The sequence below is a fragment of the Argentina silus genome (assembly GCF_951799395.1).
Source record: "Argentina silus genome assembly, chromosome: 13".
NCBI classification, from domain to species: Eukaryota; Metazoa; Chordata; class Actinopteri; order Argentiniformes; family Argentinidae; genus Argentina; species Argentina silus.
In genome coordinates, this window is record NC_139667.1 from 17,717,749 (window position 1) to 17,734,614 (window position 16,866).

Below are 16,866 nucleotides of genomic sequence, written 5' to 3' on the forward strand. Positions count from 1 at the left end.
CTATATTAACAATAATAATATTATAATATAATATAATATATGCCATTTAGCTGACGCTTTTATCCAAAGCGACTTACATTACAGTGAGTGCATACATTTCAGTATATATGGTCCCATCGGGAATCTAACCCACAACCTAAGCATTGTTAGCGCCATGCTCTAACCGACTGAGCCACAGAGGACTCTGATGGTTCGTCGGTGGTTGTCCCTGACGGGCAACAAGCATGCCAAATTTCTTTAGCAAAATAATTGAATAGCAATTAAAGGGAGTTAGGCGAGCTAACTTTGATCAAATCCAGAGTTGGAGCTAAAGTTAGCTTGATAACTCCCTTAGCTAGATTCCATAGGATACCCCTCAAGTAGTTAAAAGTGTGCTTATTTACTTCTTGGAAGGCACATTTGGCACGTTGGATTGTATAGAGGAGGATGCTATCCAGTAGGATGAGCCATGACCCTTCACAACAGATAGGACTAAACTAAACTAACATAGCAATATCTGTCTACAACGGAGTGTGTTCTCCACTGATGTATAAGGTTACTCTCCTGACACAGTATTATTGTTCATACAGTAGCCCAGTATTACTAGTATGTAAGGCCAGAGGGAATATTATATATTGGCAGAATATCATCATACATATAAGACATGAAGAATATGGTTGAGGTATTTTATGTATGACCAAATCTGTCCCTTCGGACTCTCTTCTGATGATGATTTTCGGATGATTGACAGATTCAGGCTATCCAACCAGGTGTATTGATTATTGGTTGAACCCCTTCCCTTCCAGTTATCCAGCAGTGCCACCCTGGAGGGTAAAGGTCAGCTGAAGTTCACCTCTGGGAAGTGGAGCCCGCACCACAACTGTACCCAGCTGGCCACCGCCAATGACACGGCCATCCGCGGCTGGGACCTCCGCAGCATGAGGTATGTTAGCTAACCACGCTGCAGCCATGTTGTTCAGTGAACATTCATTAACACGGTTACCATGAGGTGAGTTACATTCACTAACCACGCTGCAGTCGCACTTCATAAACGTAAATTAAAAGCTGTTTCTTAATTGTGATGAATGAACCATGGTTACCATGAGGTGTGTTACATTGGCTAACCGCACTCAGCGACACTGTTTAGTAAACCTTCACTGTATTATGATGAATCAACCATGGTGTTTCATTGTTACCATGAGGTGAGCTATGTCCACTAACCATACCTAACCTCTTTAGAAAATGTTTCTTACAAAGTTTTCATTATGTTGAACCAAGGTGTTTCTGTGTTAAAGAATATAGGCCTAGCTCACTAGATGTTACAATGAGGTACTGGCAACATAAGTGTGTGTGTGTGTGTGTGTGTGTGTGTGTGTGTGTGTGTGTGTGTGTGTGTGTGTGTGTGTGTGTGTGTGTGTGTGTGTGTGTGTGTGTGTGTGTGTGTGTGTGTGTGTGTGTGTGTGTGTGTGTGTACGTGCCTGTGTGTGTACATGTATGTGCGTGCCACGTACCTGAAAGCTCCTACTGACAGGTGAAAGAAATATTGTGCAAAACATATCTAACTCAATGATTACACTGTTACATTTACTCTGGGTACTTAGGTTAATAATGAGAGCTTTTAAAGGGCTGAAAGGTGTGTGTGTGTGTGTGTGTGTGTGTCTGTGTGTGTGTGTCTGTGTCTGTGTCTGTGTCTCTCTGTCTCTCTGTCTCTCTGTCTCTCTGTCTGTCTGTCTGTCTGTCTGTCATCTATGCCAGTCCGAAAGCTCCTACTGACAGGTGAAAAGAAATATTGTGCAAAACTCATCCCAGATGAATCGATAGGCTATGAGCACTCGGCTCCCATGCGTGCGCCAAACCCCAATACTGGAGCTTAACCGAAAGCTCCGACTGACAGGTGGAAGAAAAATGGTGCAAAACTCATCCCAGATGAATCGATAGGCTATGAGCACTCGGCTCCCAACCATCCACATTCAGTACCACCGTCATATCCCTAAAGCCATATTTAGAGACTTGAGCTCCTCTGTTCCTGTTGTAAATACCTCCTACTGTATGTATGGAACATTTGTATTATTAGACATTAACTCTTAAATGACTGATTAACGTCATTTCACAGTTATCAGACCCCCGCGGCTCTGTTGCTGCTAGCTCGGGCAGTGAGGTGTGAGATGTGGTACGGAGAGGGAGGGAGGTAGGCAAGGAGGGGGGGAGGGAGGGAGGGAGGGAAGGGGGGGAGGGAGGGAAGAGGGGGGGGGAGGGAGGTAGGCAAAGGGGGGGAGGGAGGGAAGGGGGGGGAGGGAGGGAGGGTGGTAGGGGGGGAGGGAGGGAAGGAGGGAGGTAGGCAAGGAGGGGGGGAGGGAGGGAAGGGGGGGGAGAGGGAGGGAGGGTGGGAGGGAGGTAGGCAAGGAGGGGGGAGGGAGGGAAGTGGGGGGAGAGAGGGAGGGAGGCAAGGAGGGGGGGAGGGGAGGGAAGTGGGGGAGAGAGGGAGGGAGGCAAGGAGGGGGGGAGGGAGGGAAGTGGGGGAGAGAGGGAGGGAGGGAGGCAAGGAGGGGGGGAGGGAGGGAAGGGGGGGGTAGGTAGGGTGGGTGGAAGGGAGGGAGGGAGGGAGGGAGAGAGAGACGGGTGATGGAGTGAGGTCAGGCTGTGTGTGGGCTCTGCTAGAGGAATAATAATGACCTCGCCATCGATCGCTCTGATAACGCCAAAGTGCCGGAGAGAGATTGAGCGAGAGGAGGGGTGGAGATGGAGGGATGGAGAGAGAACGGAATGAGAGAGAGAATGTATAAAGGGAGGGAGAGAGAATATTTCTTAAACGTATACGATAGATAGGAACCATGTTTTTCATCCAAACATGTTGTAGCACCCAGAGAATTTGGCAATGCTAGCAATCCAAAGTTCCTGCACAGATAATATGGCGTGATATTTTATAGCAGTTCATGCCAGGGTCCTTCAAAGTGTTCCTCTTCATTCCAAAAATTAGAGGGCTCGGATTATTGAAAGGGGCTGTATTGTTGCGTCCCATGTCTGTATTTAAATTGCATGTTGCACACTGGGAGGTCTAAGCAGGGGCACGGTGGAGTCGGATAGCCAAGGACACAGAGGTGTGTGTGTGTGTGCGTGCGTGCGTTCGTGTAAGCAGTGTGTGAACAGTAAGCAGTGAGTGAGTGTGCAGACTCAGAGTGTGATACTGTGTTTGTATGTATGTATGTACAGTGGGGGAAATAATTATTTGATCCCCTGCTGATTTTGTTAGTTTGCCCGATTACAAAGAAATGAGCGGTCTATAATTTTTATGTTACTTTTATTTTAACAAATAGAGACAGAATATCAACAAAGAAGTCCAGAAAAAACACATTGTATAAAGTTATAAATTGATTTGCATTTGATCGAAGGAAATCCCCAAGCATAAAATAATTATTTCCCCCACTGTATGTATATGTGTGTGTGTGTGTGTGTGTGTGTGTGTGTGTGTGTGTGTGTGTGTGTGTGTGTGTGCGTGCACACACGCACAGAGAATGTGAGCTCAATGCCTTATCTGAGTGTGAGCGTACGTGCAGTGTGTGTGTGTGTGTGTGTGTGTGTGTGTGTGTGTGTGTCCAGTTGGTGTGGCAGCTGTGTGATGGCAGCCTCTCAGCACGGTCCAGTGCTCTCTCTCTCTCTCTCTCTCAGACGTCCTCTGAGGTGTCTGCTCCTCTCCTCTCCTCTCCTCTCTGTTCTGCTCTGACTTGTCACACTGTGTGCCGGCCCAAACAGGCCTGCTCCGGTCAGGGACAGCTCACAGCACACAGCAGCCACAACCACCCAGGAGAATACCGCTACGGCTACAGCAGCCTTAAAGACACAGGACTAGAATGTTATAGAACTAGAACGCTACAGGACTAGAACACTACAGCCACAACCACCCAGGAGAATACCGCTACGGCTACAGCAGCCTTAAAGACACAGGACTAGAATGTTATAGAACTAGAACACTGCAGGACTAGAATACTACAGCTACAAACACAGCCACCTGAAAGACACAGGACTAGAATGTTATTGAACGAGAACACTATGGCTACAGCAGCCTTAAAGACACAGGACCAGAATATCTACAGGACTAGAACACTACAGGACTTCTGGAGCACTATGGGACTAGAACACTACATGACTCGAACACTTGAGAACTAGAACGCTGCAGAACTAGAACATTACATCTTCAGCATTCTTTCTAAAGGCACAGGACTAGAACGTTACAGCTACTGCACTCTTATTGTGGATACACAGCATACAGCAACCATAGAAGAGCATGTACAGCTACAGCTGTTTTAAAGCACACAGGAGAATAACCCTGCTGTGTGCCTTTGTGCTATAAGCCTTTGAATGGTATTAGGCTAGCTAACAGGCACAGTGTGTGTGTGTGTGTGTGTGTGTGTGTGTGTGTGTGTGTGTGTGTGTGTGTGTGTGTGTGTGTGTGTGTGTGTGTGTGTGTGTGTGTGTGTGTGTGTGTGTGTGTTGTGGTCCTCTGTGGCTCAGTTGGTAGAGGATGGCGCTAACAACGCTTAGGTTGTGGATTTGATTCCTGCTAGGACCATATATACGGAAATGTATGCACTCACTGCAATGTAAGTCAGCTAAATGGCATATATTATTATTATATTGTGTGTGTGTGTGTGTGTTGCTCTGATGCCGGCTGGGCCTGTCACTGGGGATGGTTGTTCTCTTGGTGCATCACTCCCAAACCTTGTGGGATTGGACCGACAATCCGCAGTGAGCGGGCAGTTAAACACACACACTTACACACACACACACACACAACATGCGCCGCAGGACGCGTACAGAAACGCAGTGCTGCAGTGAAGATTGACTCTCCAGCTCTCTGTACGGTACTGTACTATAGTGTGTGTGTGTGTGTGTGTGTGTGTGTGTGTGTGTGTGTGTGTGTGTGTGTGTGTGTGTGTGTGTGTGTGTGTGTGTGTGCGCGCACGCGTGCCAGCACCTGTCTGTCTATACTGCATGAGTGTGTTTTTGCGTGTCTGTCTGACAATCTGTGTGTTTGTGCGTTTCGCCCTGTCGATGTACACACAGAGGCGTGTGTCTGTGTCTCAACTTGAACAAATCACACTTACCCAACTTGCATAGAGTACGAAACTACACTCACAGTTTCACATCTCTCTAAGTTTAAAGTGCATTTTACAATAGATAAAAACACACACACAGTACAGCATAGTACACATGAACAACAGAGATGCTTTGAATAAAGGGTTTCTTCCCTCAGTTCTTCCCTGGTTTGTTGGAGAGAGAGTAGAGAGAGGAGAGAGAGATGATATTGTGATTGATGGTACTGCTCTCTGCTCCTTCTCTGTCGGGGTTCGGGGGGGACTCACTGTAGGGACTAACACTAGCAACAGACGGTGTGAAAAGACAAGCCATGTCACAGAGAGAAATGCAGTGCAGTCCAACTCCCATGAAAGCTTCTCTGATCTAAACAAGCATTGTTTACTCGTAGTTTCTTTTTTTATTTGTTTGTTGTTTTTTTTAGTTTTATCCACTGATTTTCTTGTATGCATTTACAATATTTCAAAGCTGTTTTGAGTTTAGGATTTGATAGAGAAAAGTGGCTTTTCTATGACATTTCTCCTGCCCCGTCCCTCAGCTGTTTACCCCAAAAACGCGGTGGTGGTGGGACAGGCTTTGTTGTTGTTTGAATCCCAGATTGCCCCTTTAGCAATACTTCTAGACAACATAGGCCACAGGTTCATTTTGTATAGTCAGAATTCAGCTTATGGAAGTGGATTGGCAAGTTCCGCTTTCTAACTCCTGTAGTTTGCTAGCTAATGATGTGAGTAACATTAGTGATGGTATGACTTATGCATCCTAGCATGGCTTCGTATCATAAGTCATGGAGATGTATCTCCCGATCAGCCAAGCTGTTTGATGTAATGATCCCTTACTTTTATGCATGGACAGACAGCGCCCCCCCCCCCTCCCTCCCTCACTCACTCCCTCACTCACTCACTCCCTCCCTCCTTCCTCACCAACCCCTCTCAATGCTTGGCTTTAATTTTGATAAGCGATGAAATTATTTCTCTCTTTAACCCCCCCCCCCCCACACACACACACACATACATACACACATACACACATACACACACACACACACACACACACACACACACACACAGCAGTTGTCATAGAAACAGAGACATGTGTGTGATAGTGTGAGAGATCCAGTCTATCCCCTCAGCCTGATGTATCCTCCAAACTGGAGGTGAGGTGTGTGTGTGTGTGTGTGTGTGTGTGTGTGTGTGTGTGTGTGTGTGTGTGTGTGTGTGTGTGTGTGTGTGTGTGTGTGTGTGTGTGTGTGTGTGTGTGTGTGTGTGTGTGTGTGTGTGTGTGTGTGTGTGTGTGTGTTCCTGTTTGCGCGCCTGTGTGTGTGTGTGTGTGTGTAAAAGCCAGTCGGGGCCATGAGGGAGGATGAGTTTAGATTTGGTTTCAGTGTGTCCGCAGGCTTAGGGAAGGAAGGCCTATAATCCCCATGACTTTGTCAGGAGTGTTGCAGCCAGGCTTTTCCGTCAGATCCCAGGTCTCATATTTGCTGGGTGGGGGGAGAATATGGAATGCTGGGAAGCGGTGAAACTAACCCAATTTCCTGCTCCATTTGCTCCGCACCCATCCCATTCCACGGAGGGGAGAGTTTACGACCTCCCCCTTGGCCAGGGGTCACGGCGGTTACCTAGGAGTCAGCGGAGGGAGGCTGGATTGTGCACACGCTAGCAGACATGTGGGATGCGGACACACACAGATGTGTGCACACAAGCTACCCACACACACAAAGATGTATGCACATACACACTCACTACATTCTGTACACACACACACGCACGCACGCACGCACACACACACACACACACGAACGCACACACACACACACACACACACACACACACACACACACACACACACACACACACACACACACACACACACACACACGCACGCCACAGCCCCACCCAGTGATCCATCACAAACCAATCTCGTCTTTCACTCGGTCCAGATGTGATTCTGTTAGTCCTTCTATCAGAGCTGTTGTCCGTTGCTCGGTGTGTTGTTCCTCTCCGGCAGCGGTAGGGGAGCTTAATGTGGATGTAAAGACATTTTTAGTGTCTTGATCTCAGTTGAATGTTTAGGCTACTTGGGGACTAGATGCCAAGACTAGATGAAACTGGCCATTTAGAACGTTGGGATAAAATGCAGCAAAACCGTTCAGAATACAAAGGTAAGAAAATGATAGAAAATGCTAGATTTAGATCTCGTTGTTTGAGCTAGCACAGGGTTGCATTTTTTAACCTAGAAAAACAACTTGTTCTCTAATTTATCTTTAGTAGAGTTGCGAACATTTTTACAAAGCTAAAAGCTTCAAAGTAAGTAATGTAATAGCATCCAACTGCAAACAGAAATGCTGCAAAAATCCACATAAAAGACACTGTAGGCTGCTAACGAATTGGTCAACATTACAGACAGCTAAAAAAACAATGAACCTAAGAATGAAAGGTTCACAAGATGAACTGTCAATCAGAAATGTGAGTGTCATACTTAGTCAGTTCTGTAGTTCAGGATATTCTTATCATCCAATTGCTTTAGTTGGCTAGTAAACTTGGTGGGTGGCAAGCATAATCCAAGTTAGCTCGCTGTAACTAACCAAACAGCACTAATTAATAGCACTTTTTACAAATACAATTGTCATAAAGTGCTTGTTACTGTGGAGACACGAGCAACACATGAAATTCCCAACAGGTTCTGGTAACATAAGCACTTTATGACAATTGTATTTGTAAAAAGTGCTACTAAAGTCTATTTATTTTTAGGACTAGAAAGCCTAAAAATTGTGGCAATTTAAACAGTCTTGTTCACTAGACTCAAAACACTGGACTTTGAGCACTAGCTGGGCCCTAGTAAGCCTTGGTACGCACTGGCAGCACTGTCAAAATACGGCTATTGTACCCTTTCCAAGGCCATGGTGGCCTTGCCCTAAAAAATTTAATTACAGACCTGGTACGCTCTCTCTCTCTCTCTCTCGCTCTCTCACACACACACACACACAGACACACACACACACACACACACACACACACACACTCAAACTGAAAAAAACGGAAGCTGTGTTGGTCAGAGCAAGCCAGCGTCATGTCCCAGATGTACGTCATAGCGGCTAGTGTTGCCTGAGGTCCAGTGACAGGGAGAGCGACACAGTGGCTCACAGTGACTGTAATCCTGACCTAATCCTGACCTAATGACCTGACCCCACGCTCTCCCCCAGGTCATTTTTCCTTTACCTTCCCATAGTTAATGAGATTTATAATTAGCATGTTAATTGTGTTAATGAGATCAGAAGGCGGGCGGGTGAGTAGATGGTGGTTATAGAGAGAGAAGAGAGAGAATGCAGTGCATTATACTGGGACAATAGCTATGAGGAGGAGGAGAAGAGAGGATGGAGGGAGAGGAGGAGGAGGAGAAGGAGGAGGAGGAGGAGGAGAAGGAGGAGGAGGGGTGGCTAGTGGAGGAAAGAGAGGAGAGAAGGCAGTGGGTTACACTGACAGAGACGGCCTCTGTCTCTGATCCTCTTCAGTTAGGACAGTAGGGGGGAGAGGGGGAGATGATGAGGAAGGGGGTGGAGTGGAGAAAGGAGAGAAGGAGAGGGAGAGTAGAGGGGAGAGGTGGAGGGGTAACAGAGGTGGAGGAGTAGAGGGTAGCAAAGAGGGAGAGGTGGAGTAGAGGGGGGCAGAGGGAGAGATGAGGGGAGAGGGGGAGTAGAGAGAGAGAGGGGGAGTAGAGGGGAGCAGAGAGGGAGAGGTGGAGTAGAGCAGGGCAGACGGAGAGGTGGAGGTGAAGCAGAGAGGGGAGAGGGGGAGCAGAGAGAGAGAGGGGGAGTAGAGAGGAGCAGAGAGGGAGAGGTGGAGGTGAAGCAGAGAGGGAGAGGTGGAGGTGAAGCAGAGAGGGAGAGGTGGAGGAGGAGGAGAGCAGAAAGGGAGAGGTGGAGTAGAGCACGGCAGACGGAGAGGTGGAGTAGAGGAGAGCAGAAAGGGAGAGGTGGAGTAGAGCAGAGAGGGACAGAGAGATGGAGAAGGAGTAGAGGGCAGCAAAGAGGGAGAAGTGGAGTAGGGGGGGGGAGAGGTGGAGGGGGAGTAGAGGGGGCAGAGAGGTAGAAGAGGAGTAGAGGGGGGCAGAGGGACAGGGGAGAGGGGAGAGAACAGTAGGTAACACTGTTGGACTACCTGGGATCCTCCTCGGTCAACACAGTGCAGAGGAGGAGAGGACAAGAAAAAAGTGGTGCAGAGGTTGAGGAGAGATAGAGAGGAGAGGAGACGAGGATAGGAGTCAAGGAGAGAAGCGGGTGAGATGGAAGAAGAGCGGAGAGGAGAAGAGAAGCGAAGCGTTTAGGCCAGTGGAGGCCGGCGGAGGTAGACATCGGAGGACGGGCTCACTGTAATGCATGGGATGGAATGAGGAATGGTATCTGATAGCTACCTGATGTCTACCTCCACCAGCCTCCCGTGGTTCAGGCCAACGAAACGGCACAGCCCAACAAGCGAGAAATCTCATCCCCCTTTCTCTGCTCTTTCATTCATGTACAGTTCTCTCTCTCCCCAGGAAACCTCTGCCTCCGCCAAGTCTTTTTAAAGATCTGACTTTATAACATCTCAACTTTGTATACGACCAGGAAATGGAGCCTTTTTGGTTTAATTTATTGTCATCAATGTTGCAGTGTTGTTGATTCTCTCTCTCTCTCGCTCTCTCTTCTCCCCCCCCCCCCCCCCCTCCCTCTGTATCTCTCTCTCCCTCCCTCCCCAGTCAGATCTACTGCATAGAGAATGCCCACGGGCAGCTGGTGCGAGACCTGGACTTTAATCCCAACAAGCAGTACTACCTGGCCAGCTGCGGGGACGACTGCAAGGTCAAATTCTGGGACGTGAGGAACATCACTGAGCCCGTCAAGAGCCTGGAGGAGCACTCTCACTGGTAGAGAGCTGGCCTGCGCCTGCACCTGCACACACACGCACACACACACACACACACACACACACACACACACACACACACACACACACACACAGTAGATGCACAGACAGTAGACACACACACAGAGAAGACACACCATTCGCATGTATGCACGTACACACACGCACACACACACACACACACTCACACGCACACACGCACACCTAGAGTAGATAAAACACTCATCTTCTCTGCCTCAGATACAAAGCCAGGTGCCAGACACAACACTTGATTACGGTACGTGTGGCTTATTCAGTGAAAATCACCCAACAGTGTTCCTGCCTCTGAGCCCGTTTCCCACTTGACAGCACCCGTTAGCAGGGGAGGCCGGGGGAGGCAGGCTCATTGTAATGCACGGAATGGAATGAGGAACAGTATCAAACACATGTGGTTAACAACACTCTGAATTCTCTGCCGTGCATTACAATGAGCCCGTCCTCCCATTCCTGCAGTGCAGAGCTCTCTCTTCTCTCTCCGACGCACCACCTCCATTCACACCAATTAGCACAGGTGTACACGAGGACCGCGAACAGCCACTCTGTATCCCACTCATTCATCTTTCCTGCTAAGTTGCTATTCCCGCAGCTATGAACATGCCCCTGATGCTGTAAAAAAAAAAGTGTCGTAATCGATATTTAAGTATGGTTTTCTGCCTAGCTAACAAAGGGCTGAGGTATAGTTCCGGTGGGGGGGGGGGGGTCTGAGGTATAGGGAGCAGTCTTATGGAACCTGTTGGTCCGGGTCTGGATACTCTGATACCGTTTGCCAGATGGTAACAGAGAGAACAGGGCGTGACTGGGATGGCTGCTGTCCTTGATGATCTTCCCGGGCTTTCCTCTTGCACCTCCCGGAGTAGATGTCCTGTACGGCTGGGAAGCTCACGGCCTGTGATTTACTGGGCCGTTTTCACCACGATGAGCCTTACGATCGAGGGCGGTGCAGCCGCTGACAGGACGCTCTCAATGGTGCACCTGTAGATCCTGTGAGGATCTGGGCGGACATGCCGAATTTCCTCAGCCGCCTGAGGAAAAACAAGCGCTGACGGGCCTTCTTGACCACCGTATGGGTATGGTGTGAGCATGTTAGGTTGAAGCTGCTGACTCTCTCCACTGTAGCCCCCCCCCCCCCAACCCCCCCCCCCCCCCCCCCCACCGCTTCTTCCTGAAGTCCACGATCAGCTCCTTAGTTTTGCACACACACACACACACCAACACACACGCGCACCTATGCTTGGTTGAGGTGTTAAGTGTTTAAGTGTGTTGTGACATTGTTTAGTTTGGTAAATTGCAGTGCAGTATTCAGAGGTCTGGTATGTGTTTCGCTATTCTGTGCTGGGCTGCGGTGGCTATGTAAGTAGCTGAATACAGTCTACTGCGGTTTTCAGGGGTGTGTGTGTGCGTCCGTGCATGTGTGCATGGGTGCGTGTGTGTCTGTGGAGCTAGGCTCTCTCTCTCTCTCTCTCTCTCTCTCTCTCTCTCTCTCTCTCTCTCTCTCTCTCTCTCTCTCTCTCTCTCTCTCTCTCTCTCTCTCTCTCTCTCTCTCTCTCTCTCTCTCTCTCTCTCTCTCTGGTATGAGTGAGCTGAATAGATAATCACTACTGTCTGTGAGCCAAACGGCACTGTGGCTGCAGCTACAGGAGCACACCAATCACTGCATGATAAAGACACACACACACACACACACACACACACACACACTCACTCCCATATAAAAACACAAAGGATGTTATCTCAACAGAGATAGACTGGACAAGTATATCAATAGCTGCAGATGTGATCCCATTTCGATAGGACGCTCGTTTATGTGTGTGTGTGTGTGTCCGTGTGTGTGTGTGTGTGTGTGTGTCCGTGCATGCGTTCGTACGTGTGTGTGTGTGTGTGTGTGTCCGTGCATGCGTTCGTACGTGTGTGTGTGTGTGTGGTGTTTTTGGAGCTAGTGCGGTAGGGCCTCAGGGGCCCGGGTATTAGGGACTATTTTTTAGCCGGCAAGCGGATTAGCTGAGTGAAGGGAGAGAGGGTTCGCTGAGCCAGATTTTCTGTCAACAGCCCCAGTTATCCCTCAATCCCTCTCCATGAGGAGCTGGGATCCACCACTGAGCCTGGCCCCAGGCTGAGAGAGAGAGGGAGAGACCGGGGGAGAGAATGAGAGAGGGAGGGAGAGAATGAGAGAGGGAGGGAGGGAGAGAAGGAGTGAGGGGAGAGAAAGAGGGAGGCAGGGGGAGAGAGGGGTAAACAAGGGTCAGACAAACAGAGAGAGATAGTAGAAGAAAGATGGTATGAAAGAGAGAGAGAGGGGGAGGGAGGGAGAGAGAGACGGGGAGAGAGGGAGGCAGGGGGAGGGAAAGAGAAGGAGTGAGAGGGAAGAGAATGAGAGAGGGAGAGGTGGATGGAGTGAGGGGGGAGTGAATGAGAGAATGGAAGGGAGAGAGAAAGGGAGGGAGTGGGAGACAGAGAGGAGTGGGGCAAGAGGGATGAACAAGGGACAGACAAACAGAGAGGGTGGGTGGGTGGGGGTGGGGTGGGGGTGGGGTGGGGGGGGAGTGAGTGAGCGAGAGAGAGAGAGAGTTTAGGGCATGATTACCTTTCTGAACTAACCATCATCATACTAACACCTCATGGCAGTACACACTGATATAATTACCAAGGAAACAAAGCCTATATGTATCTCAATTACCACACGCACTTCAACAGACAAAGAGGAGGAACCACAGGGAATTGAAGAAGGTAACATGAGAAATGATTAGATAGATGTGTGTGCGTGCGCGTGTGAGTGTGTGAGTGCATGTACCTGCATTTGTGTGTGTGTGTGCGTGTGTATACCTCTGTTCATACGTGTGTGTGTGTGTGTGTGTGTGTGTGTGTGTGTGTGTGTGTGTGATTCCAGGGTGTGGAATGTGCGCTACAACAGCTCCCATGACCAGCTGGTGTTGACAGGCAGCAGTGACAGTAGAGTGATCCTGTCCAACATGGTGTCCATCTCCTCGGAGCCCTTTGGGCACATGGTGGACGACGATGACCTCAGCGATGGAGAGGACAACCACCAGGATGAGAAGTACGGACACTCTTAGACACAGTTCCATCCATTACTGTCCATCAGGGCCGGGGCTAATTCCTTTTTAATTCCATACATTTCGGAAGTGAATTGAATTCCAATTCAGTCATTGAAAAATAAGATTTTCATTGACTTTTCAGTAAACTGAAAAGATTATCTGGGTATCTTCCAGTAGTCAGCAAATCAACAGTGTGTATTCTTCACATTCTTTCTGTAAATTGAAAATTCAGAAGCTTTGGAAATGGGGAATTACATTTTCAAAACACTTCCTGAATTTGTTAATTTCAAAGGAATTCGTCCCAACCCTGCTGTCCACTCCTCCAAGGCCTTCCCCTACACCCCAGTTCTCCACCCTTTTTACCTCAAGGGTACACTTCTTCCACATTTTAATGGATTTAATAGCATATCAACCATGGTGTAAGATTCCATGGTTACACCAGTCCTATGCTTTTAAATCCAAGTAGGGGAGTGGTCAAGTTTACACTTTAAAGGAGAATGGTGAAGAATTAGGACGCAAGGGCTTTTCCAGATACAACCTCTAGCCCCCCTACTCCCTAGACACTTGTGTAGATCTGAAACAATTGGATAGATATAAGCAAAGACGGCAAACATTCCACCGATCTTATCAAAGGACCAGAGGAGCTCCAGTGTTATACCATCTTGCTAGCTTAGACCTATCCAATCCTCTCCAGATCTAAGTGTCAAGGGAGGAGGGGTCGTTTCTGGAATGGTTCTAAGACATACCTGTCTGCTTGTTTCCATAACTCTTCCCAGTCTGGCTTACAGTACCCGCCCTGTGTTCCAGGGGAGGCTGGTGGAGGTAGAAATCGATGGATGGGCCCGTCCTCTGATTTCAAAACCTCCACCAGCCTCCCCTGGTTTCACACCGTATGTCAGACACTCTCAAATACTTGAGCTGAGCGTGGTTTCGCTTGCTAGACACAATGGAACCAATGGAATAGTCCCAAAACGTGTGAATTCCAACTCCAAGCCTGAAGGGGACTGAAGCCCCCCATGTATTAAGGTCTGTAGCCTTGAGACTTCTATCTTGTAACCAAGTCTTCTATCATGTAACCAAATCAGCAGTTTCATTGCTTTGTTGGCTAGGTAGCTGGAAACCAACCATACGACAGAATATCACAATAGCAATATTTATGCTAGCTCAATGTTAACAATGTTAGTATACAACAATTAGTATAGCCAGCTAGCTAAATATTGATTTGGAGAGGTGAATATAACACCTTGTTGTATAGATAGCTTCCGCTGCTAGCCAACGTCTAGGTGTCAACATTAATCAATGTAACTAATTTGCACAAGTGACTGTGAATGTTTTGTGAACCATTTGCGTAATAGCCCATTGTGAATATAGAGGACAGGATCTGAGGATTGTGACTAGACCTGAAAGAAAGAAAAAGAGGGAGAGTGAATAGGTTTAATGAGCAATGAAAATGTTCCTATTTAACAGCCTCACCGGTGTGTGTGTGTGTGTGTGTGTGTGTGTGTGTGTGTGTGTGTGTGTGTGTGTGTGTGTAGGATTGGTGCACTTGTGTGTGCACTTGGTGTGTGTGTGTGTTTTTTTTTGTGTGTTTGCTTGCCCTTAACCTCTGTGTATGTGTGTGTGTGTGTGTGTGTGTGTGTGTGTGTGTCCTAGGAGCAAGGAGCCCCTGCAGGACAGCATCATCTCCACATACGAGGAGCATGAGGACAGTGTGTACGCTGTGGAGTGGTCCTCAGCTGACCCCTGGCTCTTCGCCTCCCTCAGCTACGACGGCAGACTGGTCATCAACAGGGTCCCCCGCGCCCTCAAATACCGCATCCTGCTCTAGAGACCCTGGACCACCAGACCTTACTGAGAGGGGGGGGGGGATAAAGGAGATGGAAAGAGAAAGGATGGAGGGATAGATGATGTTGTATGTACTGTGCATTCATAATTAACATGAGCAATTAGAGGTTTTCTTTCAGAACAGTCTCTCTACTTCTCTGAAGAGCGTTGGAGACTAGAGGAAGACTAACCGCACTACAGCCCTTCTCTAAACCCAGCAGTCAGTTTCAGTGCCTGAACTCTCTACACACACACACACACACACACCACCGCTGCGTCTCAGCTTTCCCCACAGGAACACCAGACTCGCTTCAGCTCTCCCTGCCTACACCATACAGGCCTCTCACACACACGCGCACACACACACACACACACACACACACACACACACACACACACACACACACACACACACTCTCAAACACACTCAGAACCACCGCTGAGAACAAACCGGGGCCGAAGGCTGCCAAGGGAGCCATCCTCACCAGACCTCTATGCGCGCGCGCACACACACATACACATACACACACACACACACACACACATACATACACACACACACACACACACACACACACACACACACACACACACCATCTCTCTCTCTACCGCATACTTCGTTGTATATGTTCAGTTCTCTCTCTCTCTCCGTCTCTCCCTCTGCTACCACTGAAAGCTTGGCCTTAATGACCAAGGGTACTGAATGTTTGTATACAGACCAAGAGGAAAACTGCACAACACCGCAAAAATGTCGGAGCACCAACTGCAATATGTCTCTACTGGATGTTGTATTATACTGTTTGCTGTGTCTGAATAGAATTAAATATTTTATGTGTCGAAAAACTGGATTTCACTTATTCATATTGAGCTGGTGAACATAAAAGGGATTCCAACAACAACAAAGCGGTCTCCCGGCGACTGTTTTTGGTAAACAACTAAGGGATCGGGCTGGAGAAATGTAACCACTCAAATTCATACAGAGTTATGGTTGCGAGGACTCCAAGAGATCAACATGATAGTTTTAACCAGGTTTTGAAGCTATACAGTGTTTGTTCACAATTATGTGGTAAAACAAGCTTATATTAGGTTCTAATGGGGTAACACAGTTGAACTAAGCTCATGAGGCATTTATAAGTTATATTCTTCAAGAATGAATGGCTATATATCATTCATTCAAAAAAAGTAAAAAAACAACAATATAATCCATTATAACTCATGTATACTTTAGAATGTCTTCATAATATAGCATTATTTGGTATGCTATGTATACTGTCTATAAGACTATTTTGTTTTCAACCATTGAAAAGTGGCTGACAATAGGTCAGGATCCTTATGAGAAGATATAAGACATTATAATGCTGCCATGCATGCTTCTAACAAGTCTCCTAATGTTTTGGAAGCATTATCACAGTATGCTCCAAGTGAAGTGGTACTGTTTTTTTCTGACTCTGTTTTAATGGGAAAGGAGTGTATTAGTTGTCAAGTCAGACATGTCTACAGGGGTTTCTCGTATGCCTCGGTGACAGACAGCTTCTCTCTTGGGGATGACTAGGGCTGAACCGTGGCACTGGAGTTGGCAGATGACAGGTTTAAGGGAGTTTCCTCCTCCTCTTCCTCCTCTTTCCTCTCCTCTCCTCCCTTCTCATCCGTCCCTTCTCTCTCTCATCCTCCCTCTCACTTCCTCTCCTCCTTCCCTCTCTCACCCCTTCCTCTCCCCCCCCCCCCCCCCCCTCCCTCCCACCTCTGGTTCCTCCTCTTCATCGCCCCCTTTCCTTCCCCCCCGCTTTCTTTTCTTTCTGATCTCTCCTTTCTTTCCCTCCCCCCCCCCTCTCTCTCTTTCCACATCATCCGGTCTACTTTCCTCCTCATCCCTCCTCCTCTCCCTCCCTCCCTCGTCTCATGTACAGGGTGTGTGTTGACGTTGGTCGATAGTGACAGTCCCAGCCTTCGTTATGGCAGACACCATTGACAGGCCTTTTAAT

General features: G+C 48.1%; 1 protein-coding gene across 1 annotated transcript in view; it reads left to right on the forward strand.

The window, feature by feature from the left end:
- eipr1 (EARP complex and GARP complex interacting protein 1) overlaps positions 1-15,434 on the forward strand; it is a 36,806-nt gene extending 21,372 nt beyond the window's left edge. The window contains exons 6-9 of the mRNA XM_083682774.1: positions 786-922; positions 9,805-9,972; positions 12,895-13,062; positions 14,714-15,434. Of these exons, the coding sequence (XP_083538900.1) occupies positions 786-922; positions 9,805-9,972; positions 12,895-13,062; positions 14,714-14,888 (648 nt within the window). The 3' untranslated portion in view covers positions 14,889-15,434. The remainder of the gene's footprint in view (positions 1-785; positions 923-9,804; positions 9,973-12,894; positions 13,063-14,713) is intronic.
- Positions 15,435-16,866: the final 1,432 nt, after the last annotated feature.